Source organism: Phyllobates terribilis, unplaced genomic scaffold, assembly GCF_046119375.1.
Source record: "Phyllobates terribilis strain yellow unplaced genomic scaffold, ASM4611937v1 Scaffold_11__3_contigs__length_659146591, whole genome shotgun sequence".
NCBI classification, from domain to species: domain Eukaryota; kingdom Metazoa; phylum Chordata; class Amphibia; order Anura; family Dendrobatidae; genus Phyllobates; species Phyllobates terribilis.
The window spans coordinates 232186555-232214010 of NW_027362771.1; the positions used below are offsets into that span (position 1 = coordinate 232186555).

General features: G+C 39.7%; 1 protein-coding gene across 10 annotated transcripts in view; it reads left to right on the top strand.

Annotated features, from left to right (window-relative positions):
- PLXNB2 (plexin B2) overlaps positions 1-27228 on the top strand; it is a 279450-nt gene extending 252222 nt beyond the window's left edge. For all 10 annotated transcript variants that reach the window (XM_073652094.1, XM_073652090.1, XM_073652092.1 and 7 more), the window contains 14 exons: positions 179-408; positions 1548-1726; positions 9429-9495; positions 9798-9944; positions 11791-11947; positions 12779-12879; positions 13034-13118; positions 14985-15139; positions 15227-15387; positions 19903-20050; positions 23339-23403; positions 24728-24803; positions 25536-25610; positions 26201-27228. In XM_073652094.1, coding sequence (XP_073508195.1) covers positions 179-408; positions 1548-1726; positions 9429-9495; positions 9798-9944; positions 11791-11947; positions 12779-12879; positions 13034-13118; positions 14985-15139; positions 15227-15387; positions 19903-20050; positions 23339-23403; positions 24728-24803; positions 25536-25610; positions 26201-26305 — 1751 coding nt within the window. In that variant the 3' untranslated portion in view covers positions 26306-27228. The remainder of the gene's footprint in view (positions 1-178; positions 409-1547; positions 1727-9428; positions 9496-9797; positions 9945-11790; positions 11948-12778; positions 12880-13033; positions 13119-14984; positions 15140-15226; positions 15388-19902; positions 20051-23338; positions 23404-24727; positions 24804-25535; positions 25611-26200) is intronic.
- The last annotated feature ends 228 nt before the right edge of the window (positions 27229-27456 follow it).

Genomic DNA, 27456 nt, shown 5'->3' on the forward strand with positions numbered 1-27456 from the left:
ATTGGTTTAGGTCTGAATTATTCTGTTTTCACAAAGAAGGTAACCTATAGTGAAAGTATTAACCTTCTCAAGTTCTCCCTATCCATATAGCATTTATTCTCTTCTTCCCAAAGATGCTTTTATACCAACGTTTGACCTTTAATGTCTTTAATTTGTATTTCTGCGGTTTATTTTATAGATCTTATGATAGAAATGGAAGACCAAACCAATGACCTTAATGACACTGGAATACCGTTTTTGGACTACAAAATGTACACGGACAGAGTGTTCTTCTGGCCGTCCAAAGATGGGGAGAAAGATGTTATGATCACTGGGAAACTTGATATTCCACAAGCAAGAAGACAAACTGTGGAGCAGGCACTGAACCAGTTTTCAAACCTCCTCAACAGCAAATCATTTCTGACAATTGTAAGTTTGTTACTTGGGTGTTTTATTCATCAGCCTCTGTTATACCTCAGATTTTATGATTTTTATTTCACCTTGTCCCTGATGAATTACTACTGTAAATACTTCCTCACAATTATACGGTCATAAATCTGTTGGTGAAAACTACAGTTCTTTGGTTTCCAAATATGTCCCAACCAAGCTTCTAGTGATCAGCAGTTAGGGGCTTCAGGATTGTATCCATTTCTGCAGAGCATCCAGAGGGTCCTGGATTGTCATCACATGAACAGTCCCAAGTGCTATCCTGTAGTGTAGCAACCTGTTACTTGTTTTTCTTTGTAGCAGCAAAAGTCTGAACATATGTGTCCTAATATATAAAGCTGCTTTCATCTTTCATATCGGATTCGTGTTGGTTGACTAATCTATTTTTCACCAGTTTGTTGGGGAGTTTTAATGCTTGAACTTAATAAAATGTTCAGTATATACTATATTTTAAGGTGTATGTTTAAAGGAGCCTTAATCAAATCTATTTACCTGCAGATAATGGTTGTAATCTGCAGGTAAATGGTGTATATCCTGTTTAATGGACCAGCGGCTACTGAAAAAAATGACGTTATAATCTCTATGCAGCTGCTCGCTTCCAATCCTTGGGGAGGTGCAGGGGCTGGATGTAGTCACTGCTCACTACACAGTGAGATCAGCTGTAATTGTTCCTTGGCTTATTGATTGCCTGCACACAAGCTTCAGAGCAGGTTGTCAGTCAAACTACATTAGGGGTGATTACAGCAAACTCATTTTATAGGTAGTGGTGATTAACAGCCCCCTGCACCACCGCAATGACTGAAAGCAAGCAGCAGAAGCGAGAATATAACTTCACCTTCTCCCTGTTATGATTGCACCAGTCAGCTGGCTACACATGATTTATTATCTTTTTACCTGCAAATTACTTCTATATAGGTAGGTAAGTAATATTTCTGGACATGATAGGTTGGTTCATTTTAAGCTTTTCCATATTCATATGGTATACAAATCCCTGTGCCACCCAGATAACTGTAAGCTAGCAGCTGCAGGGACTCTCCAGGGTCTAAGAATGGTGGCAAAAAGCTGGTGCAATCCTGTTATACATGAAGGGTTTTATAATATAGATTTTTTTTCTTTCTTAGTTTATCCACACTCTGGAAAACCAGAAGGACTTCTCTGCCAGGGAGAAGCTTTATTTTGCCTCCCTGCTTACAATTGCCTTGCATGGAAAGCTGGAGTACTACACAGATATCATGAGAACCTTATTTGTGGAGCTGATGGAGCAGTATGTGGCCAAGAATCCCAAACTGATGCTGAGGAGGTAAAACAAGTTATAGATTTATAATGGCAGCATAGATCATATTCTCTGATAAGTAATAAGCAATTGGCCTTCTTGGCTGGTGTAGCATCTGACTAATGAACTGCCCGCCATACTTTTACATTGTGCCTATTTCCTAAAGGTACATTTAGGTTTTCATAGAAGATTAATTTTAAGAAAAGGTTGTTATGCACCAACACTGGAGATTTCTAGCAATACAATGTTAAAAATCTCTTTATAAGAAGATGATACTTTTTTTTTTTTTTTATCTTTTCCAGCACAAAAGCTGGAGATATTAAGATACACCTATTGGGAAAGGGGGGTTGTAGGTGGTTGCCTGTATATCAGCTGTGTGTATATGAGCAAGTTTTATTGAAGAGTTAGTTGAGTTGGTAAAGAAGATTTCAGATTAAGGCTATGTTCACACATAGCGTAGTTACTGTGTTTTTTTCCTGTGTGATTCTTTTTTTTGTGTGCAGAAAAAATGCAGCAGCAAAATAAATGAGATTCCTAAAATCTCATCACCCGGTATGTTTTGTTCCTTGTATTTTTATAGCTGTGGTGCGGGTTTTGTTTGTTTTTTTAACCACTTCACGCCAGAGCCTGTTTTTGCCTTCGTGACCAGGCCAATTTTTTCAATTCTGATCACTGTCACTTTATGAGGTAATAACTCTGGAACAATTCAACGGATCCCCCTGATTCTGAGACTGTTTTTTCGTGACATATTGTACTTCATGATAGTGGTAACATTTCTTCGATATCACTTGCATTTATTTGTGAAAAAATTTAAAATTTGGCGAAAATTTTGCAATTTTCAAACTTTGAATTTTTATGCCCTTAAATCAGAGAGATATGTCACACAAAATAGTTAATAAATAACATTTCCCACATGTCTACTTTACATCAGCACAATTTTGGAACCAACATTTTTTTTTTTGTTAGGGAGCTATAAGGGTTAAAAGTTGACCAGCGATTTCTCATTTTTCCAACAAAGTTTACAAAAACATTTTTTTAGGGACCACATCTTATTTGAAGTGACTTTGAGGGGCCTTTATGACAGAAAATACCCAAAAGTGTCACCATTCTAAAAACTGCACCCCTCAAGGTGCTCAAAACCACATTCAAGAAGTTTATTAACCCTTCAGGTGTTTCACGGGAATTTTTGAAATGTGGAAGAAAACAATGAACATTTAACTTTTTTTTCACAAAGATGTTACTTTAGACCCAATTTTTTTATTTTCACAAGGGTAACAGGAAAAAATGGAATACACAATTTGTAGTGCAATTTCTCATGAGCGCGCTGATACCCCATATGTGAGGGAAAACCTCTGTTTGGGGGCACTGCAGGGTTGGGAAGGGAAGGAGCGCCATTAGACTTTTTGAATATAAAATTTGTTTGAATAATTAGCAGACGCCATGTTGCGTTTGGAGAGCCCCTGATGTGCCTAAACAGTGGAAATCCCCCACAAGTGACACCATTTTGGAAACTAGACCCCTAAGGGAACTTATCTAGATGTGTGGTGAGCACCTTGCACCCCCAGGTGCTTCACAGAAGTTTATAATATTGAGCCGTAAAAATACAATTTTCACATTTTTCCCACAAAAATGTTTTTCATCCCCTAATTTTGCATTATCATAAGGATAATAGGAGAAATTGCACCATGAAATTTGTTGTGCAATTTCTGCTGAGTAAGCCGATACCCCATATGTGGGGGAAAACCACTGCTTTGGTGTACGGCAGGGTTCGGAAGAGAAAGGAGCGCTATGTTGGCTGGGATAGGTGGCAGACACCATGTCACATTTGAAGAGTCGCTGACATGCCGAAACAGCAGAAACCCCCACAAGTGACCCCATTTTGTAAACTACACCTCTCAAGGAATTCACCTAGGGAAGTAGTGAGTATTTTTTAATTTTTAAATTTATACCGTTGGGCAGTGAAGAAAACATAATTATATTTTTACCACAAAAAAATGTTTTACCCTCAGATTTTACATTTTCACACAGGGCAATGGGTAAAAATGGTGCCGAAATGTGTCACACAATTTCTTCTAAAAGTGGCAATACCCCATATGTGGCTGTATCGTACCGCTTAGCCATACGGCGAGATCTGGGAGGGACGGAGCGCTATTTGACAATTGGAGAACAAATTATTGTAGAATAGGCATTTGGATTTGGGAGCACAAAATTTTCTGAATTTCTTTTGGGGGGCAAGGGCCATTTCGCTTTTCCAGAGCTTTTCTGCTACCAGTAACTTGGAAGTCCCTTATATTTTTTACAGATGACGGACCTGAGTGGGGACTAGCTTTTTTTGAGGACTGAGTTGAAGCTTTTATTGGGAACATTTTACGTAACATTTATCCGGCGCTCTAGGCTGAGCACTTACATCGGGGTTTCCATCTAAATTTCCAAGTGATGTAATTCAGATGAAACCCCTGTGGGATCCATTCACTGTAATGAGGCAGCAGAGTTACTCTGGACCCCGTCTGGCCTCTGTTTAACGGTGTCCTTTTTTTCCAGAAGTGCACAAAACTGTGGCCAACCGCACTTTTATGCACGCCTAAAAAAACTGACACCTTGGGATCACAGGCCAGATGGCATCCACAGTGGCCTATATCTGCCTCATTACAGGGAATCTTCCATCATGGGTTCTGGCTGAATCACGTATTTCAGAGATTTACACGGAAACTCTGGTGTAAGTGCTCAGCGCAGAGCGCAGGATAAATGTGAGCAGAGCCTTACTGCGATCTTTGGGAGACATAATAAACAAATCAGTAGCAGGTGAAGAATTGGTTTTATTTATTTTTTACGCCTGTGGTATAAGTGATGAGATTACTTTTATTCTTCGGGTCGGTGCAATTACAGAGATTCCAGATTTATATCAGGTTTTTATGACTGACAGCTGTCACACACTAAAAGATTCTTTTTTTTGCAAAATCTAGTTTTTGCATCGCCATATTTTGAGAGCTATAATTTTTCCATATTTCGGCCAACAGAGTCATGTGACGGCTTGTTTTTTGCGGGACGAGTTGACATTTTTATTGGTAACATTTTTGGGTACGTGACATTTTTTGATCGCTTTCTATTCCGTTTTTTGGGAGGTAAAATTAATAAAAATCAACAATTCAGGAATTGTTTTTTGAGGGTTTTTTTTATGCCGTTCTGCGTGTGGTAAAAGTGATAAGGCAGCATTATTCTTCGGGTCAGTACGTTTACAGCGATACTACACTTACTGTATATATTTTTTATGTTTTGGCGCTTTTACACAATAAAACAATTTTATAGAAAAAATATTTTTTTTGCATCGCTTTATTCTCTAACTTTTTTATTTTTCGGCTGATGGAGCTGTATGGCGGCTTTTTTTTTGCAGAACAAGATGACTTTTTCAGCGGTACCATTTTTATTTCCATTTTGCTTTTTGATCGCATTTTTTTTCCATTTTTTGTTTGGCGATATGATGAAAAAGCATAGTTTTTTGCTCCGTTTTTTATTTATTTTTATTACGGTGTGCACAGAAGGAGTTAATTAGTGTGACAGTTTTATAGATTGGGTTGTTTCGGACGCGGCGATACCAAATATGTGTACTTTTTTTGTTTTTGCATAAATATACGGATTTATTGGTTTAATATTTTATTTATTTTTATTTATTTTGTGATTTTTTTTTTTTAACAGTTTGAAAACATTTTTTAGACTTTTTTTTTACATTTTTACTTAGTCCCTGTATGGGACATTAATTTTTATTTTTCTAATCACTGTTCTTATGCAATGCAATAAACATGTATTGCATTGCATGAGAACTTTGCTGACAGTTTCACACTGTCTGTCTCCTGCTAGACTTCAGCTGCAGGCTGAGCCTAGCTGGACACCATATATGGCAGATCCGGAGGCGGTCATGTGACCTCCGCCTACCATAACAACAGCAGGTCCTGGAAGACATCAGGGGGCCGTCGGAGAGGTAAGTGGATGACCCCCTCTCCTCTCACTATCTTCTATAAAAAATAAACATAAAAAGGATCAAAAACGTGTTTTACCTGCCAACACTAAGGTTTTTGGTGCTGCAAATACTCACCATACCCTAAAGGTGTTTTTCCTCCAAAACATTTGACATCCATCTACAGCAGAGCTGGGCAAACTGCATCCTGAGGGCCACATCCAACCCTCTCGCTGTTCCAGTCCGGCCCGTGGACCGAGACAGCCGTAGGGCTGAAAGGCTATGTGCCCACAATGCAGAAATGAAGCAGAAAATTTCTGCATCTCTGCATCTCCCTGGCAGAAAAAACGCATGCAGATTGTACATGCGTTTTTCCTGCAGAATACATGGTTATCCACATGCGTTAACGCATGTGTTTCCGCATGCAGACTGACAAGCACTTTCCAGGCGATAGCATCACTTGGAAAGTGCTTGACAACTAGGTCACACTGTATAAATCCATTCAAACGGCATGCATTTATATAGTGTGACCGTAAAAATAAAAAAATAAAGCTATACTTACCTCCGATGCCGCCTCGTGAGCTGTCGCGCTCCTTCCTGGTTCCTTCCTGGCTTGCCTTCATCTCGCGAGACAGCCTGCGGTCACATGACCGCGACGTCATCTCAGGTCCTGGAAGGAGAAGCGCTGCAGGGGCCGCCGGACAGGTGAATATAAACTTTATTTTTTATTTTATTCTTTTTTTTACAGGTACAATGGTACCCAGGTCTGGATGAGAGTCTTCTCTCCTCCAGAACTGGGTACCATCCGCACATTGAAACGCATATTATCCGCTTGTACAAATGTACACACACGGATTCTATGCGTCTCAATGCAAGTCAATGGCGGCGCTTCCGCAAAATTAATGAACATGCTGCGGATTTATGAGCGCTGCAGAAACGCTGCGGAAAGATCCGCAGCATGTGCATTGACATTGCGGAATGCCATTGGGGACCATGGGGTGCGGATTACCATGCGTTTTTGATGCGTTTCCGCTGCGGAAATGCATGAAAAACGCATCGTGTGCACGCAGCCAAACAGTGGTCCACAGGCCGCAGTATGCCCTCATCCGTCTGCAGTCGCCCGCTGTCATTGCTGTCCACATCCTCATGATGCAGATAGGGGGCTATGTGGTGGCTCATACTATATATAAGAGGCTATGTGGGGGATCATACTGTATATAGGAGGCTATGTGGTTGCTCGTGCTGTATACAGGAGGCTATGCAGGGGCTCACCCTGTATATATGAGGCTATGTTGGGGCTCATACTGTACATAAGGAGGCTATCAGTGGCTCATACTGTGTATAAAGAAGCTATTAGGGGGCTCACACTGTATATAGGAGGCTTTGGGGGCTCACACTGTATTTAAGGGACTATGTGGAGACTGATACTGTATGGAAAGACCATTTTGAGGGCTATGTGGGGGTTCATACTGTATACAGGAGGCTGTGAGGGCTCATACTGTATTTAGAGGCTATGTGTGGGGGCTCATACTGCATACAGAAGGCTATGTGGGGGCTCATGCTGTATATAGGAGACTGTGGGGGCTCATGCTGTATATAGGAGACTATGTGGGAGCTCATACTGTAGTTAGGGGGGCGATGTGAGGGCTAATACTATATAGGAGCTTACTCATACTGTGTATAGAAGGCTATGTGGGGGCTCATACTATATATATGAGGCTACTCATACTGTATATAGGAGGCTATGTGTGGGCTCATACTGTAAACAGGTGGCTATGTTGGGGCTCACACTGTATATAGAGAAGCTATATGGGGGCTCATACTATATATATGAGGCTACTCATACTGTATATAGGAGGCTATGTGTGGGCTCATACTGTAAACAGGTGGCTATGTTGGGGCTCACACTGTATATAGAGAAGCTATATGGGGGCTCACACTATATTTATGAGGCTACTCATACTGTATATAGGAGGCTATGTGGGGGCTCATACTGTAAATAGGTGGTTCTGTGGGGGCTCACCCTGTATATAGAGAGGCAATGCTTAGACTGCATATAGGAAGCTATGAGGGGGCTCATGCTGTATTAAGGGGCTATGTGAAGCCTCATATTGTATCTAGAGGCTATATGGGGGCTATGTGAGGGCTCACACAATACAGGGGTCTATGTGGGGGCTCACATTGTATATAGTGAGACTATATGGGGGCTTATACTGTATATGGGGGCTCATACTGTTTGTAGGGGGCGGTGTGGGGGCTCTTGCAGTATATAGAGGCTGTGTATGGGTTCATATGGCATATAGGAGGGCTGTGTGGGGGCTCATATGGCATAAAGGGGGATGTCAAGATACTTAATTCTGCTCAATAATAAGTGATACAATTAATGTTAATATAAAATTGTTATTAATATTGAGCAGAATTAATTTCAGCCTATTGGTTCGGTCCTCTACAACCGGGTTCCCCAACTCCAGTCCTCAAGGCCCATCAATAAGTCATGTTTTCAGGATTTCCTTAGTATTGCCCAGGTGATTGAATTATTTATTACCTGTGCAGGTGATTTAATTATCACCTGTACAATACTGAGGCAATCCTGAAAACATGACCTGTTGGTGGGCCTTGAGGACTGGAGTTGGGGAACCCTGCTCTAGAACAGTCACGGTCTCTCATGTGGCCCCTCAGGAAAATGAAATGCCCACCCCTGATCTACAGGATTGGTGATCAATGTCTGAATGCTGGAGATCCCACCGCTGTGACCTCTATCAATCGGTCACAATTCCCTATTCTTCCACAATTAGTAACTCCATGGTTGCACATAAACGCTACTGCTCCATTCATAGAGTAAAGAAAGCAGTATTCAAAATAATTGCAAACCAAATGTTGTATTGATTACAATTATAATGCGACATGTTTGAAAATGGCTGATTTACAGGCAAAACAGTGCATCCTGTGAACTTCAGTGCAATATATGGGCAGCATTTATTTGGCGTGCTGCCACGACCTTTACTTTCTGGGCTGATTTACAGACGGTGTATGATGACGTTTTTTCCATTCTTTCTTCAGGACTTGAGCACTGCTCGTCTGACCTTTCTTTTTATTGCTGATCCATTTGTGACCGTGGGACTAATAGAGATAGTGTAGCTTTGTACCGGGCTATATTGTCGGTTCCAAAGACACTGAATGGAGCAGCGGTGCTCATGTTCAATTTTGTTGTATTATTTAATCCTTAATTCCAACCACAATAAGGAAGAGTTGGTGTTTTGAGCCTTCATTCCCATGTTTGCTGGTGACCCCAGCACTGGAATATAATAATGTTTCTCTTATCCCGTGGATAGGTTATAAATAAGTATTGTGAGGAAGGACTCTCCTCATGCCAGGCCTATGATGTACAAGTCATCGATGATGCAGAATAGAGCCTTACCCATCTGTCAGTGCTGAAGCTGCTGAAAGCCTTGAAATGCAAAGATGTTTTTCTGAATGATACTCTTGGCCACCTGCTGGGCAAGGAGATGCAGTACAGCCCTCTTTACTTGAGCAGCTGGGGGTGCTGTTATGCTGGGGAAACTCCAAAGGGATACCCATTAATTAGAATATTGAGGATTGTAATATTCCTTTAAGTAACATTTAATAATTTCCAATAAGATTATGTCTACATGTCACTATACTTGGGAGTCTTTGCTTCTACTATACCTTAGTTTGTCAATATGTCTGCAACTTGTGGGAATAGAGGCACCTGATGAAGAACAAATCGATTTATCACGTTCTTTCCCTTATTTGCAGATCAGAAACTGTTGTGGAAAGAATGCTTTCAAACTGGATGTCTATTTGTCTGTATCAGTACCTAAAGGTAGGTAATGGTCTACCATCCTAATACAATGCAGCCAGCCGGGAAGGTCAGATTGGGGAGTATTTGCATAGCTCGGCCCTCTGGACATGCTGCTCTTTACTGCGTTATTGCTTTACCCATGCCAATTTAGAGACCGTATTAAAGATTTGGCTTCCTCTTCTGCTGTCATAAAGCAGCCGCCGCTCATGCATGTACAAAGAATAGTTTCCACTGGGAATGGGGATTTCAGATGTTCACAACATCATTAAAAGCTATTCCTTGATCCATTTAGCGGACATGTTTTTCTTTTATTTCACATGCAGGACACAGCTGGTGAGCATCTCTACAAACTCTTCAAGGCAATCAAACACCAAGTGGAGAAGGGCCCTGTGGATGCTGTGCAAATTAAAGCCAAATACACCCTGAATGATACTGGATTACTGGGGGATGATGTGGAATACTCACAGTTGGTAAGTGGCCTCTTTTGTAAATGAACAGATACAATTGCACAGACCACACAGTGGGTTTGTTCTGGTGACCTCAGCAATCATTGTGGATAACAACTCCGGAACGAATTAGATCTCTAATCTTCCAGAATGGCTTGAGATGGCAGTAAGTGAAGCTCGAAAAATTTTATTTTACTCCTCAGTAGAAGTTTTCATCAAATTGTCACCACTAAGAAGAAGTAAGTGTAGAAAATGACTTAAAGTAAGAAAAATCGACTGTTTTTATCATTCCACTGGATCCAATTTTTTCTTATTTGTAACAAATGTGTGCAAAATGTATAACGAATTCTTCTATGAATTGACATCCTTCTCACGAACCAGTGATGGCTGCAGAAATAGTTTACCACCCTCCCCGCGGTCTACACTTGGAGCCCAGGAATGCTATCAGACGCTTTTAAAGAGAACCTGTCATCAGGATATTATACCCCAAAGTAATAGCATGTATATAAAGCTGCTGTAATGCTGAGTAAATCCTTCCCTTTTTTCTAGACATCAGTTTTGCTGTTTTAGAGAAATCCATAGATGAAATTGTATGATAGTGAGTTACAAGTGCAGTTGTGGGCCCTGTACATCCAGCTCTCCTGCCTCTCTATATATCCCACCTGCCCATGCTAGACTGCCAGGTGACTCCTGTTTCCATGCCCTGTCTATAAGTGACAAGAGGCAGGCAGCAGGCGGGGACATAGGTGGAGTACTGTAAGTTCAGGGCCCATGCACTGCACTTGCAACTCATTAGCATATCTTCTCATCTATGGATTTTTATAAAATTGCAACTCAGATGTCTACAGATAAGGTAAGGATTTACCCAGCATTAAAGCACCTTTACAATCATGCCCTTAGTTTTGGGTATACAATCCTGATGACAGGTTCTCTTTAAGTTGGCAAAAGTGGGAAATTTCCATTTGTGATCTTTGCAAGATTTCTCCAAGACTGAGTGTTTGTAGTCCGAACTGACCTCTATGGACACAGTTTTTCTGTTTACTTTTATCAATAATTGTGGTTTAATGTCCCTTGAACCATCATAGCATTCCTCTTAAAGGGTTTATCCTTTATGGATTTTTTTTTACCTATCCACAATCACATATCTCATACCTATTCATAACACCAAATTAAATAAATATGATCTGAAGAATATAGGTCTCTGAACCAATTTCTGATACATTACATGTTAAGTTTGGTAACAAGTCTTTATTTGCAGTTTCGCTCTTGAAAGTTGGGTGAATTACAGTCTTTGTATTAGTGCATTTGCAAATTTGGTTGTGTGCCTATAATACATCATCGGCTATGCAGATACAGTTGGGCATTTGCTAATCGTAGCCCTTAGGCTCTGTTCACATGCCCGTTTCTCTATTTTGTTTAGAACAGATGCATTGTTCAGAAGCAGAGGGGCACCATTGATGAATATGGGTACGTTTCCATTTGGTGTCTGATTTTTAGAGTGAAAAATAAAGTCCGCATGCATAACTTTTTTTTTCTTTTAGTTCTAAAAATAAATAAGAAATGAAAATCTAACATACCTATATAAATTAATGGGATCTCTCTGCTTCTTTTTGACTCAGAACTTCTTAAGATCCTAATTTAATTTATAAGGAGAGGATAAATGCCCATGTGAACAGAGCCTAAACACCAATCCAGCTGGCTTGTTGTAAAATGTGGATATTTTTTCCTAGAAATATATAGTATGATTCAATTACATCATAGAAACTGATGCTAATAAAACTGTTACATACAGTGCTGGAATTTAGATCATAGCAGGAAGATGGCAATAATAACATATTCGTGTATTAACATTATAATCTTTTTTTCCCAGACTGTTAACGTCATTGTTCAAGATGAAGGTTTGGAACCCGTGCCAGTAAAAGTATTAAACTGTGATACAATCACACAAGTCAAGGAAAAAATAGTTGAACAGGTTTACAAAAACCTTCCGTATTCACATAGACCCAAAGCTGACAGCTTGGTATTAGGTGAGTGCATGGATTAGGATTAGTTTTGTACAATTAGCATTTTTAGGCTGAGCTCTGATGTCCTCTACTGACATGTTTTGCTGTTTGTGAAGGTCTGATCCCTGTGAGTGTCCCACTTTCCTTTAGAACACAATTGGGGTTTGGTTGTCTCATTAGAGGAAGCAAGATCAATGAACTGTTGGTCAAAACACACACACATCATTGTTATCATGCACAAACACAATTTATGCTCTATGCCTGCATCTTGTCTAGTTATTTAGGTGAAGGAGCCCTGCCATCAAGCATTTTCCTTCCTGTATTTATTTATTTTTTTAATACATAATTGATTTTGCATTTTTTAAAGAAAAAGTACTGTAAGGAAGACTTCCAGTTACTGATCAGACCGCTGGCTGAAATCCTAATCCCTGAACAAGTAGAGCTTTCAGTCAATAAATTACAAGCTATACTGAATCTTTATACACAAGGTTATATATCAACTTGTTCAGATCCACCTGCTCTGCTATAATACGCTACCAGTAGGTTGGAAAGCATTTACCTGGTATCCAGGCTATGCTGGATACTTGCATCATAGCGAGAATGCAAACATTCAGGGGATCCAGCACATTACATTACATTACAGTACAGTACATTACCAGCTTGTTTATTTGGGTGCAATGACAAGCTTACAATTTTGTTAAATCGCTGATCAGTAAACTTGTTTTAAGCTGATTACCGTTGTTATACACACCTTTTGTATATTTCTTCCAAATATTTTAAGTAAAGATACTGTCGTGTGTTATTGTATTCAAAGGGAAATGTTTGTAATCTGTGTGCTGCGGCTTCTCTTTTTAGAATGGAGACCAGGCTCAACCGCACAAATACTGTCTGATTTGGATTTAACATCGCAGAAAGAAGGCAGATCGAAACGGATTAATACACTAATGCATTACAATGTAAGCAAGTTTTACTTTTAATGCTTGTTGCTATTGAAGCAAGGTTAATTTAAAAAACAAGATTAAAATTGTAGAGCTTTTCATTTTACTGCTGTGCATATGATAAATGCCTCTCAGCTAATAGCACTTCAAAACATTGCGCTTCTATTTGCAGGTAAGAGATAATGCAACACTTATTTTATCGAGAATTGGAATCTCTCAGCAGCATGAAGAAAATCACCAAGACTTCCCAGGAGAAAGTACGTTCTAAAACCTTTGCTTTATTGCCAGTACAGCAGTATTTAGAGTGATTTGTCAGTTGATACTTTAACTGGTAAATAATTTCCCATTTTAGCGAGATTTTATTTACTTTTATTGAGATCCTAAGTACTAAAAAACTTGCGTGCTACATATAAAGTACTTAAATGATGCAGGCGATTACAGGTCCTATTTCTCAATCCTCCAAACCAAGCCAGAAGGCCCTCTAACAGGTACACAAAGTTTTTTGATCCAAGGGCCACATAGTCATACTGAACCAACCCAGGGACAACACTTAAAAATTAAAGAGGTATTACTTTCTATGACATTTATGGCATGTGAAAAGTATATACCATAAATGTCTGATAAGTGCAAATTCTACTAAAGACTCTTACCTCCACCAATCAGCACTCTCATGGTACATTCACAGAGTTCTTGGACGAGGATTTAGAAATAGATTCTGCTCCTAAATCCACATCAAAATGTGTGTCAAATACTCTTTGAATACTTTTCCCACTGATTTTAATGGGAACGCACCTATAGTGCACACAGTATTGTGTTTTTTCACATTATTTTAAACATTTACCAGTAAAACCAACAGGATGCTTATTAAAAAAAATATTTGAAGCAATTTTTTAACTCCGATTTTGCAGTAAAATCTGCTTCTTGAATAAGTTACAATATACGGCTCTCTACAATAGGTTATGGGTTTTGCTCTTATGTTCAAACATTTCACAATTCTCATAAACTACAGTGGAGAGAGTCACAAGCACAGGATGCCACCTATACTCATGTCTGGAGTGCAAAACGGGTCACGAAACCCTATTCTACTGATGTATGAGATCTCCACAGATGCCTACACAGCGTATTATTAGTAGTTTTAAGATGCTTTCCACTATACTTCTACATTTGTGTGTGACTTCTCACATATAGTTAACCAATTAGACAAGCATTGTTCTGTCCATCTGGTTGAGGGCTGCACAGAATGGCATAGCAAGCTACTTATGGTCCCCAGGCCGCAGCTTGTGAAACCCTATTCTATAATGTTTAAGGACCATTGACCCCTTTTTCCTGAAGCTTAGAAACAATCCATATGTGTTTTAGCATGTAAATAGGCTGTGGCCCATTTTTCTGTCGGAGCTTAGAGTCTACATTTGTTTTTTCAGAAGGGTTGGATTGCGGGAGGGTGCGGAGCCTGATTGCCACCCCCTTAGACCTATAGGATGTGTCACCCAAAGGGTCATCACAACCTGAAAAATCTGACAATTGTATCAAGTGAACAGACAAGTTAAGAATGTGTTGTGCTCAGCCGGTCCACACTAATAGCCAACAAGTATAAAAATTACTAATTTTTAAGTTAGCATGAAGGCTCAGCTAAAATAGAGAGTGAGAAGCAGAGAAGCTGTGTGTGAACAAGTAGTCTACTAATGAAATAATTCCTTAAGTGATTTTCATGTGCCCATCTCCTCGCCATTCTTGCATCTTCAGCAAACAGGTGGCTGCTAGGCCAACCTGTGTAACTCCCGATCTAAAACTCCATATTAACTTCCATATTTTCTCCATTTCCGTAGCCCACTCAAACCACAGATAGGAACAGACACCACACTTAATCTTATCCAAAAGGCTGATTTTTATTCAAGATGTGAATAAACTTTTCAATTATTTTTACAATTTACTAAGGCTAAAGAACACTTCTTAGGAAAGTTATAGAGTGAGAGGCTAACATCATTCCCTTGTGTACTGATATACTTTTCCATTTTGCATATTTTCCCTTCCAAACAGCAAAGAAATGAGAATGTTTTTATGAAAGTATTTCTAAAAGGTGTCATTTAAAAAAGAAAGCTAAACTTTGTTTTCCTCCTACTTAGGACATGCCCTTCTAGAAGATGAAAACAAAGTATGGCATCTTGTACGTCCAGCAGATGAAGTTGATGACGGTAAATCCAAAAGGGGAAGTATGAAGGCAAAAGAACAGACAAAGGCCATAACTGAAATCTATTTGACCAGGCTTCTGTCTGTCAAGGTAAAGTTTCTTTATGTGCAGTTGTTTTCTAACAGATCAGGTTAGTATGTGTAAATCAGTAGCTAATCATTTTTTTTTCTTAACCAGGGTACGCTCCAGCAATTTGTAGATAACTTCTTTCACAGTGTCCTTAATTCCAATCAAGTGGTACCTCCAGCTGTTAAATATTTTTTTGACTTTTTGGACGAGCAAGCAGAGAAATATGAAATCAAAGATGAAGATACGGTTCACATATGGAAAACAAACAGGTATGACATTGCTAGGAAAACATTATTATTCGTAATTACAATCAAAAGTTTTGTTTCAGTAGCTTTGAGTTAATAAATCATATTACCTTTACCTTAAAAGTTAGAAATAGGCTACTTTACATCTGCTCCCCAAAAAAGGATGACCTCTGTTATATAAAACCTGATTCTAATATTCGAAAGAGACAGATGCCCTGGTTCTCCACCATGCTATCGTAACCTCAGGCAGACTATTCCCAAACGTCATATTTATTTGAAGTTGTGATGTTATTTGGGTAGCATATTACACTAATATGTAGACATTGAATGACTCTCACAGATGTTGCAGCCATATTCTTGATTATGACTGTAGTATTTGCATAGTGGGCCACCTTCAAATTGAATAGGAATGAGTTGTAAATGTCTCCTAGCCACATTTTATTCACAACAGTACATACATCACGTATCAGAAGGTGAAAGTTAGACCTTTTTCCATTTCATTTGAAAAATCGAACTCCTTTAGAAATTGGCAGCAACCCATCTCAAAAAAGTTGGGACAGGACCATGTCTACCATTGTGTAGGGTCTTCTCTTCTTTTTACAACAATCTGTAAACGTCTGGGAAATGAGGAGACCAGTTGCTGGAGTTTGGGGAGAAGATTGTTGTCCCATTTTTGTCTGATGTAGGATTCTAGCTGCTCAATAGTGCTGCTGGACTTGCTGGATTTTTAATTTCCTAAAACGCTGAATGTTTTTATTGGTGAAAAACTGTTCTGCTGCAGTCAAGATCTATCACCTGAACTCTTCTTCTGTGAAGTCATGCTGTTGTGATGGATGCAGTATGTGGTTTAACATTGTTTTGCTGAAATATGCAAAGCCTTTCCTTAGACTTTGTCTGGATGAGAACATATATGGTTCTAAAACCTCTATATAATGCTCAGCATTATTAGTGCCTTTCAAGATGTCTAAGCCTACCATGCCATAGGCAAGAATACAACCCCATACCATCAGAGATGCTGGGCTTTAAAATGTGCGCTGAGAACAAGCTGGATGGTCCTTCTTCTCTTGAGTCTGCAGGAATGATGTCTGTAGTTTCCTTAAAGAATTTCAAGCTTTGATTCATCTGGCCACACAACAATTTTCCATTTTATCTCAGTCCATTTTAACCCCTTCCCAACATGGCCAATTTCCATTTTTGTATTTTCTTCCTTTTCCCCCTTTTCCAAGAGCCACAACTTTTTTTTATTTATTTTTCTGTCCACATAGACATATGAGAGCTACTTTTTTGTGGGACAAGTTATACTTTTGAATGACACCATTCATTATACAACATGCTGTATGGTAAAAATGACCTGGCATCCATATTCGTCTTTCTCCTCATCAGTGCAATTATGGCAATACCAAACTTTTATTAGTTAAGTTGTGAAAAAAAAAAGCCCAAACGTTTGCAAAAAAAAAAATTTGACTGTGTCACCATTTTCTGGGACTTGTAATGTTTTTCTTTTTTGATTGATGGAGCTTTTTGAGGGCTTATTCTTTGTGGGGCGAGACAGTGTTTTTACTGGCACGATTTTGAGATGGATATGACATTTTGATCGCTTTTTACAGCATTTTTTGACAAAAAAACGCCATATTGGCATTTTGAATTTTTTTTTTGTTTACTGATTGGGTTCCTTATTTTTGTATCTTAATAGATCAGATTGTTCTGGACGTGGCAATACGTATTTTTTTTAATTATTTTTAATGGGGGGAAAAGTATGGTAATTTGAATTTTTTGATGTGTTTTTGTTTTTTTCATATTTTTTTTAAACTTTTTCCTTTTTTTTTATACTGTATTTGTTAGCTCTGGTAGGCGACTAGGATCTGCAATCGTCTAATTGCTTATGGTGTATCAGCATATACAGCAATACCACAGTATTACTGTATATGGTAAAAATCAAGGTCTCCAGTGAAGCCCAGACTGGGTTTCAAAGGAGCTCCGTGATGACATAGCTACCCATCGGCTCCCCATGATCGTGTTATGGGGGCGCCGATGGGCACATAGAATGACGTGCCCCCAGAGTTTGACAGCGGGGTTTAGTAGGTTAACAGTCAGTTAATTAAGAAGGTCTATTTAGTTATATAAATATTGCTGTGCATTTGTAATTTTCATTCATGTTCTCCAGATGGCAGCATATAAAAATCACAGTGTTGCTTACAGTTTCCACTGTAAAACTGGTATGTTGCCTGGAGTTCCCAGTGTGCAATTTCAGGTTAACTTGCATATGTGGATTGCACGGTGAACTGTGTTCACAAACAATGATTTCTGGAAGTATTCCTGAGCCCATGCAGTTATGTGCACTACTTAATCATGACTGTGCTTAGTGCTGTGCCGACTGATGGCCCATAGATCAAGAGCATCCAATATTTGCCTGTTCTTTGTGTACATGGCTTTATCCAAAATCTCTGAATAACCCACCATCTACAGTACATATCATCATCAAAACATTCAAAGTCTTTGCAATTTTACACTGAGGAAACTTTTTCTGAATTTTTTTTCACAATTTTGAGACAATTTTTCACAGATTGGTGAACCTCTGACCATCTTTGCTTCTGAGAGACTCTGCCTCTCTAACATGCTCTTTTTATACACAGTTAAGTGACTTGAAGATTGACTCCCCAGCTGTTTTTCATTAGTACCACTTATTTTTCCAGCCTTTTGTTAACCCTGTCCCATCTTTTTTGAGACGTGTTGCTGCCATCAATTTCTAAATGAGTTACTTTTTTCAAATGAAATGGAAAATGTCTAACTTTCACCATCTGATATGTGATCTATGTTCTGTTGTGAATCAAATATGGCTATTACATTCTTGTTTTCTTTACATTTTACACATTGTCCCAACTTTTAGTTGTATTAATAAGGAGAGCTTTCTGCTCTAAGTGTAGAAGGAAGCAGAGGGTTCTCTGTTTTACCACTATTATGTGTAGAGTTCGTGCCAAAACGGGCAGAGCAGAAATTCTTTGTTGTGCAGCTTTGCCCAATAGTTGCAGCTCATTACGCTATGGCAGAGAAAGGGAAGCGGCCTTTGCAACCTCTCCAGCATGATTCAGTAACATGCAGGAGTAATTTTTGTTGGCTGTGAAGTAAGAGAACTTTAGTATACAAAGCAACTTACAAATTTGCATTTTAGGGACCAAAATGAAATTAAGTGTCCTGCTATGTTACTTGACTCTTAAAATCACGCCTACCTGTCCAGCGCAAGTTATAGTATTAATTATTTTACTCACTCCTTGACAACCCGTGGTAGTTGTCCCAATTGCAGCAGGCCCAAATAGGCAGACCTACTATCGCCACTCCAGTACTCCTCTGTATAAGGCTGTGTGCCCACGATGCTTTTTTTAAGCGTTTCCTCAGCGGCAAAAACCTGCAGAAACGCTTAAAAAGTGAATGGAGAAGGCCTGCCATGTTCCCCAATGATAATCCGCATGTGCTGTGCACATGCTGCGGAAATTTCCGCTGCGGATTATCATTGCGGAAAAAAAAACGCAGCACTACCATTATTTTGCGGAAGTGCGTTTTTGCCGCCACTGACTTGCATTGAAACACATGTATTACACATCACTGCATATGTAGATGCGCATTCCACGCGTTTCTATGTGCGGATGGTACCCGGGTGTGAAGGACAGGAGATTCTCCTCTGGACCTGGGTACCATAGAACCTGTGAAAAAAAGAATAAAATAAAAAATAAATATTATATTTACCTTCTGATGGCCCCCGCTGCACTCGTCCTCCTTTGCCGGCAGCTCACGATCGATTGTAGGACCTGCGCTGACGTCATAGTCATGTGACGGCAGGTCCTTCAGTGCAGTGTACCGCGAGCTCCCGGCAAGGGAGAACAGAGCGAAGAAAGACTGCGGGGGCCATTGGAAGGTAAGTATAGATTTATTTTTTTATTTTATACCATTCTTTAAGGTCACACTATATAAATCCATGCCGGTTGCATGGATTTATATAGTGTGACCAAGTTGTTGAGCACTTTCCAAGTGATGCTAAAATCGCTTGGAAAGCGCTTGTCAACCCGCATGCGGAAATGCATGTGAAGAACACTTCATTTCCGCATGTCCCTGGCAGGAAAAAGCATGTACAATCCGCATGCGTTTTTTCTGCCAGGGAGATGCAGAAACGCTCAGGAAAAAATCCTGAGCATTTCTGCATCGTGGGCACATAGCCTAACTCTTAAAATCAGCCTTACTTATCAACTACCACTCCATTGCTGCCTTTTGGTTGCCCTTATCAGTCTTTGTTGACATGGCTGAATAAGTGACCTAAATCCCACACCCTGTGACCTTCAATCCCTGAGTCCATCGTTCACGCCGAGATCATGAGACTGCTGAGCCCAGTGATCTTAGTTTGAAGACATGCCACAAATGACCAGCAGGGAGCAGCACATGCACTCCATGTATTTGTGAGATATATCCATGTTTCTCTGAAAAATGTATTCTAAAATGTACAAAAAAATGACTCCAGACAGGTGTTAATGATGAAATTGTTACTTGCAGTTTATCGCTACGGTTTTGGGTTAACATACTGAAGAACCCTCACTTCATCTTTGATGTCCATGTACACCAAGTAGTCGATGCTTCTTTGTCAGTCATTGCACAGACTTTTATGGATGCTTGCAGCAGAACGGAGCACAAACTAAGCAGAGTAAGTGAACCGACTCATTGATGTCTGTCATCTGGATCCAATCCCTTCATCTCTCCAGTTTATAAAAATCAGCCAAGACATGTCAAGTTTGGTGTGTATGCAAGTAGAATCCGTGTTCTGTTAGGAAGCCGCGGCGTCAGTGACAGGACCATGCAGTGCACGCTATAGATGACAGCTCGTCTAGGCATTGTTGTTTCTGCAGAGATGACAGTGCAGATATAAAAAGATCTGCTTAGACAATATTCTCATTCCTAAATTTGATTTTGCCAAAGGTATAACATTCCTTTTTAGATATTCAGTGTGTATATATAGTAAACCTAGACATTGTAGAAGTGAGTGATGCATACAACTATAAAGCTGCACTTGTATCACCAGACATAGAACTGGCAGCAGAAAACATAAAAGAATGTACATTTCATAGCCTTTGTTAATCATAAGCATCCCATTTTATCTCATATAATGTATACATGTTGTCTTAAAGTGTTTTGCTTATATACAGTTAGGTCCATATATATTTTGACAGAGACTACATTTTTCTAATTTTGGTTCTAGACATTACCACAATGAATTTTAAACAAAACAATTCAGATGCAGTTGAAGTTCAGACTTTCAGCTTTCATTTGAGGGTATCCACATTAAAATTGTATGAAGGGTTTAGGAGTTTCAGCTCCTTAACATGTGCCACCATGTTTTTAAAGGGACCAAAAGTAATTGGACAATTGACTCCAAGGCTATTTCATGGACAAGTGTGGGCAATCCCTTCATTATGTCATTCTCAATTAAGCAGATAAAAGGCCTGGAGTTGATTTGAGGTGGTGTGGTGCTTGCATTTGGAAGGTTTTGCTGTGAAGTAAACATGCGGTCAAAGGAGCTCTCCATGCAGGTGAAACAAGCCATCCTTAAGCTGCAAAAACAGAAAAAAAACATCTGAGAAATTGCTACAATATTAGGAGTGCCAAAATCTACAGTTTGGTACATCCTGAGAAAGAAAGTACTGGTGAACTCATCAATGCAAAAAGACCTGGGCGCCCACGGAAGACAACAGTGGTGGATGATCGCAGAATAATCTCCATGGTGAAGAGAAACCCCTTCACAACAGCCAACCAAGTGAACAACACTCTCCAGGAGATAGGCGTATCAATATCCAAATCTACCATAAAGAGAAGACTGCATAAGGCTATGTGCCCACGATGCAGAAATGCTCAGGATTTTTTCCTGAGCGTTTCTCCATCTCCCTGGCAGAAAAAAACGCATGCGGATTGTACATGCGTTTTCCTGCCAGGGACAAGCGGATGTGAAGCGTTATTCACTGGCATTTCCGCATACGGGTTGACAAGCTCTTTCCAAGCGATTATCATCACTTGGAAAGTGCTTGTGACAACTAGGTCACACTATATAAATCCATGCAAACGGACCCAAGAGAGTGGTTAAAAATAAAAAAATAAACCTTCCGATGGCCCCCGAGAGTTGCTGCCCTCCTGTGCTGGCTGCTGTCAGATCGCGGTACTGAAAAGACCTGCCGTCACATGACTGTGACGTCAGCGCAGGTCCTTCAGTCCTGCGCGATCTGTCAGCAAGCGAAGAGAAGGGGGCCGTCGGAAGGTGAATATAATCTTTATTTTTTATTTTATTCTTTTTTTTATGGTACCTGGCTGTGGAGGAGAGTCTCCTGTCATCCACACCCGGGTACCATCCGCACATTAGAACGCGCCAATTACACAAGTACAGATGCAGTCTTGCGGAATTGGCGCGTTCTAATGCAAGTCAATGGCGGCGAAAACGCAGCGCTTCCGCAAAATTAATGGACATGCTGCGGATTTTTGAGCGCAGCATGAACGCTGCAGAAAAATCCGCAGCATGGGCATTGAAAATGCGGAATTGCATTGGAGACCATGGGGGAAGGCTGTTGAAATTCCACAGCGTAAATGCTTGAAAAACGAATCGTGGGCACACAGCCTGAAAGTAAATACAGAGGGTTAACTGCGCGGTGCAAGCCACTCATAAGCATCAAGAATAAAAAGGCTAGACTGGACTTTGCTAAAAAAAAAGCCAGCACATTTCTGGAAGAACATTCTTTGGACAGATGAAACCAAGATCAACCTCTACCAGAATGATGGAAAGAGAAAAGTATGGCGAAGGCGTGGTACAGCTCATAATCCAAAGCATACCACATTATCTGTAAAACACGGCGGAGGCAGTGTGATGGCTTGGGCATGCATGGCTGCCTGTGGCACTGGGTCACTAGTGTTTATTGATGATGTGACACAGGACAGAAGCAGCCGAATGAATTCTGATGTATTCAGAGCCATACTGTGTGCTCAGATCCAGCCAAACTGATTGGTCGTCGTTTCATACTACAGATGGACAATGACCCAAAACATAAAGCCAAAGCAACCCAGGAGTTTATTAAAGCAAAGAAGTGGAATATTCTTGAATGGCCAAGTCAGTCACCTGATCTCAACCCAATTGAGCATGCATTTCACTTGTTAAAGACTAAACTTCAGACAGAAAGGCCCACAAACAAACAGCAACTGAAAACCACCGCAGTGAAGGCCTGGCAGAGCATCAAAAAGGAGGAAACACAGAGTCTGGTGATGTCCATGAGTTCAAGACTTCAGGCAGTCAATGCCAACAAAGGGTTTTCAACCAAGAACTAGAAATGAACATTTTATTTACAATTATTTAATCTGTCCAATTACTTTTGGTCCCTTTAAAAACAGGGTGGCACATGTTAAGGAGCTGAAACTCCTAAACCCTTCATCCAATTTTAATGTGGATACCCTCAAATGAAAGCTGAAAGTCTGAACTTCAACTGCATCTGAATCGTTTTGTTTAAAATTCATTGTGGTAATGTCTAGAACCAAAATTAGAAAAATTTTGTCTCTGTCCAAATATATATGGACCTAACTGTACCCCCTTTGTATATACCTTGTTAGGGACCCCTGTCTCTGAGCCAGAATTGAGAGCTGCTTTGCATGAGGGGCTGCTGTACTGAACTCACTTTTGTATTCCATGGGCAGTCATTTATATCAATGGTCGCTATGTAATATTACATTTAACCTGGTGAAATTAGGTGTTTTACAGAAGAACCTTGGAAAGAGGTTGCCAATGAGCATTACTATGGCTTCACAAAATGTATCCGATATTTGTAATTCTAATTTTGCAAGACAAAAGATTTTAAATGAAGCTATGGCAAATTCATGGCATTAAATTGTGAGGATGGGATGTTTGTATGTGTGTGTTAGACCTACAGAAGTGGTTTATATTCTCTGATTCTCATATCTGCAGGAATCCCCCAGCAACAAGTTGCTCTATGCAAAGGAGATTTCAACATACAAGAAAATGGTGGAAGAGTAAGTTCTTGTATTGTATTCTTGAAATTTAAAGTACACCTTTTAAAGAGATATTCTCATGTTATGAAATTTGTATAATTAGTTAAACAGCATAAAAATAAGCAAGTTTGCAACTGCCTTGCTTTTTCTATCTGCTGTTGTTCTCCTGCAATGTGTATTTTATCTTACAATAGTGTACAGCTTGGTTCCCAGGGGATCAACCACCAGCGCCTGGCAAGAATGTGCAGTAGTTACATTCCAGGCCGAGATGTTGACTCCTAAGATCTCAGTTGGTTCTCTCTAGCCCATTGATTTCTATACAGCAATTAGCTGCTCACCTACCTCTCTTTCTGAGAACATGACCGAGCTGCTTTTATCAGTCCTGAAAAATCACCAGGCTTCGGCAACCTCCTCCTGCAATATAACACTCCTCCCATTCCCTTCTGTATACAGCCCAATCCCACCGCATGTCACGTCCTCTCATGCCCTTCTTCGCACAGTCCTATCCCACAGCAGATCGCCTCCTCTCATGCCACTCTTTACATAGCCCAATCCCACAGCACATCGCCTCCTCTCAGTGCCCTGAATAAACAACTCCATCCTGCAGAAACATCCCTCCTCTCCTGCCCTGCCCTGCACGAGTCTCTTGATAGATAGAGATAGTCAGGAGTCCTTTGTACAGAAGAAGAGGGTGTGAGAATTGATATCCTCACCCTTTCATAACCAATCCCTCTCAGCCCAACATGAGACCGAGCAGAATTGACTGCGGGGATCGTGCATGCGTGATCCAACTTCATCTGCATTGCTAAAAGTGCAAGAAAGGAATGTGACGACATGAACGCATGATCCTACAACTGCAGCACTGCCCATAGATTAATTTCAGCTTGGATATTACACATACTGAGTAGTGCAGTTCAGCTGAAATCCCTGTGGGCCGTATAAGTAATGTCACCAGAGTGATATCACCGCCCATATTGGCAGCGCGTATAATGTCAGACAGGGTCAACATTTTTCATATATGTTACAGGTATGCCTGTATTGCTGAGGGAAAGCTTAGGGAGACATAAAAAATATCCTGGAAAACCCTTTAATGGAAACCTAAAAATTAAGGTTTCATCTAAGGGCATGCAAAACTTTACAAGTAATCCTGACAGCCCCGCGCATGGGTGGGCGCACAGCCAAACGTGACCGTAAGATTTAATAGACAAGAAATTATACTGACGTTAAAGTAGATCTCCAGTCAGAAACACAGATCTCTGATCTCTGCAAGGTCCGTGAGATTTTACATGTTCAATGTTTTTAATGGCTTAAAGCTAATTTTTTTTCTTTCTCTAAACTCTGACAGCTATTACAAAGGAATCCGTCAGATGATACAAGTTAGTGACCAGGACATGAATACACACTTAGCGGAAATTTCAAGGGTATGTGTAATTTGTAATGCATTTTAGCAGTTCACTTACATCCATTGTATTATGTACTGAATGGAATTATGGGAATCATGGTAGCAGAAGTATTTTAGGTGGATTGTTTCTCAAAAAAAAAATTGTCCAGCCAGGAAAATAAATTTCTTTATCAAAAGGAAAAATCCAGGAGCTGAAATTCGGCCTGTCAACTGCCAGTACTGGAGGAAGCCACCGGCACATTTCTCTTCAGCGCCAATGTTGTATTCCGTAATGCCCATTTACCCTGTCCTGCAGCCACTCCTGTATCCTGTACTAGTACAGAAATTGAAATGGTGCCAACACATTAATCGTGACACTATACGTCTCTGTACTGGGTCACCAAACAACAGGGATGAGATTATTCCTCGAGTTAAACACCATCGCCTGCATTACAGCATATTGGACCTTAAACTTACATAAACTGTGCATGTAAAACTGCAGCAAACGCCATTGAACCCACAGAATATTCCAGAACTCAATGCCCTTAATGTTGTGGGATTTTTATAATAAAGCTGGAATCCGTTGTGCTGGTTTTAATGGATATGGTCCACAAGTATTATATCACTGATGGGGGGCATCTCATTTAGTAACCCATGTATTACTGAAGAGTTTGGGTGTTGCAGCTGGTGCTGCTGTATTTAGCTATTTGTGTAAATGTATTTATCTCTGTTTATTGTCATTTGGGTTAATATTTTGGTTTATTTTCCCCAGGAACATACAGAATCATTGAACACTCTAGTAGCTCTACACCAGCTCTATCAGTATACAAAGAAATATTATGATGAGGTAAGTGCCGAGTGCCTATAGGGCTTCGTATCGACTTATATAGATTGTTTCACTACACAGATAAAGGTTTCTGGTGTTTAATCTCTCAGAAATGTTTATTGATTGCACATTTAGGGATTTGGTGCCGATTATTTCAATGGCAGATGCTAAAGACTTTAAAAATCTATAAATGCATTATATTTCTGATGAACCAAATCACATTATATATTATGACATTATTGCCTACATCAAAAGCAAATCTCCCAGTTAATAGCCCCTCCAGTTCTGTGCAACAATTGTCTGTTTCAAGATACTTGTGTTAACCTGATGGGTACAACATTTTTTTGGGATGGGAGGAGGGGTGTGTAGATTATTTCACCTGTCGTTATAAAAAAGCACATACTAGCTTTACACACCTTACTGTAAGCCACGTCTGTCATACTGCAATAATATGGACGTGGTTCCGCTGTGGTGTAAATGTGATTCATAGTAATTATGTGCATACTATATATGACACTCTTACAACCCAGGCTATATACCATATAATTATGGCTAACTCTTGGCTGGGAAGGTTAATGGACTCTCTGTAACCATTGCTTTCTGTGTTGCAGATAATAAACGCCCTAGATGAGGATCCCAGTGCACAGCGCATGCAGTTAGCAATCCGGTTACAGCAAATAGCAGCCGCATTAGAGAATAAAGTCACTGACCTTTGATTGTGTTGGCGGGAGAGAAAGAAGCATGGAAATGAAGTCTTTTTTTTCTTCCTAAGGAACAGAGTGTTATATTTTTTAAAATGCCCTTTTTGCCTTTTTTTAATTGGACATACTTGTCTTGCACAGCATAAAAAGATGAAAAGGAGAAATGTTTTTACTGTAAATTATGCCTCAAATGAAACCTGTGTTCTAGGTGGGAAGGGACAATTTTTTATAGCCGATGTAATAGCACAATGCTGATGAAAGCATTGCCATTTTTAAATTCATTATGCAAACCTACTAAATTTGTAATGTCATTTTATAGTAAAGCAATACATATGCCAAGCAATCATTTCAACACATTAGGAAAACGTTAATCCTATGCTTCCCCCATATTTTCTGTTGCAAGAACTGGACAAGTGAAGTGACCCATTCTCCACAAAGTGCCATGAGGTGTCATGCAATGCCGTGTATGCTACACCGCTTTTAATGGAGTTCTCAATGCTGCCATTAAGAAGCACAAACTGGGCTGAGTTGTTGTTTTTTTTTTTTTTTTTAATATTCTGAAATTTATTTTATATAAATATACATTCTAACGTGCCTTACATGTACCAGTTAATGAAAGACTGAAGATACATGATTTTGTAAAGAATATAGAAAATTTTATTTATGTCACTGATTTTTTTTTTCTGTGACCAAATGTAATTAGTTGTGTGTCAATGACGTACACTTTGACATGATTACTATGTAAAGTTTTAATATGTTTTATCATGTATTAAAATGTTACCAGAATTTCACACCTTCATCTGGTAGCTAATGTGAAAAGCACCTTTTCATTGTATCTCTACATTAGGAATGTAAACTGCTATATGTGATGTTAGACCACAACCAGCATCTGATTGTACATGGAAGTACCCAATAAAAGAGTCTTACATCCCCTTTAATAGTAGTGTAGCATCTTCATAACTTACATTGCTGGAAATGTATGAAAGCAGTTGTGCCCGTCTGTAACAGATATGTCTTAAGAAAATCATATGACAGAACATCACTTTACACAAAACTACCTTAGATCAGGTTCACAGCAAATCTGTCCCTCCTTCAGTAATCATCCTTATTATGTTAAAATGACTACGTGTTTACTTATTTGATTTTACTCATATATAGCACCATTA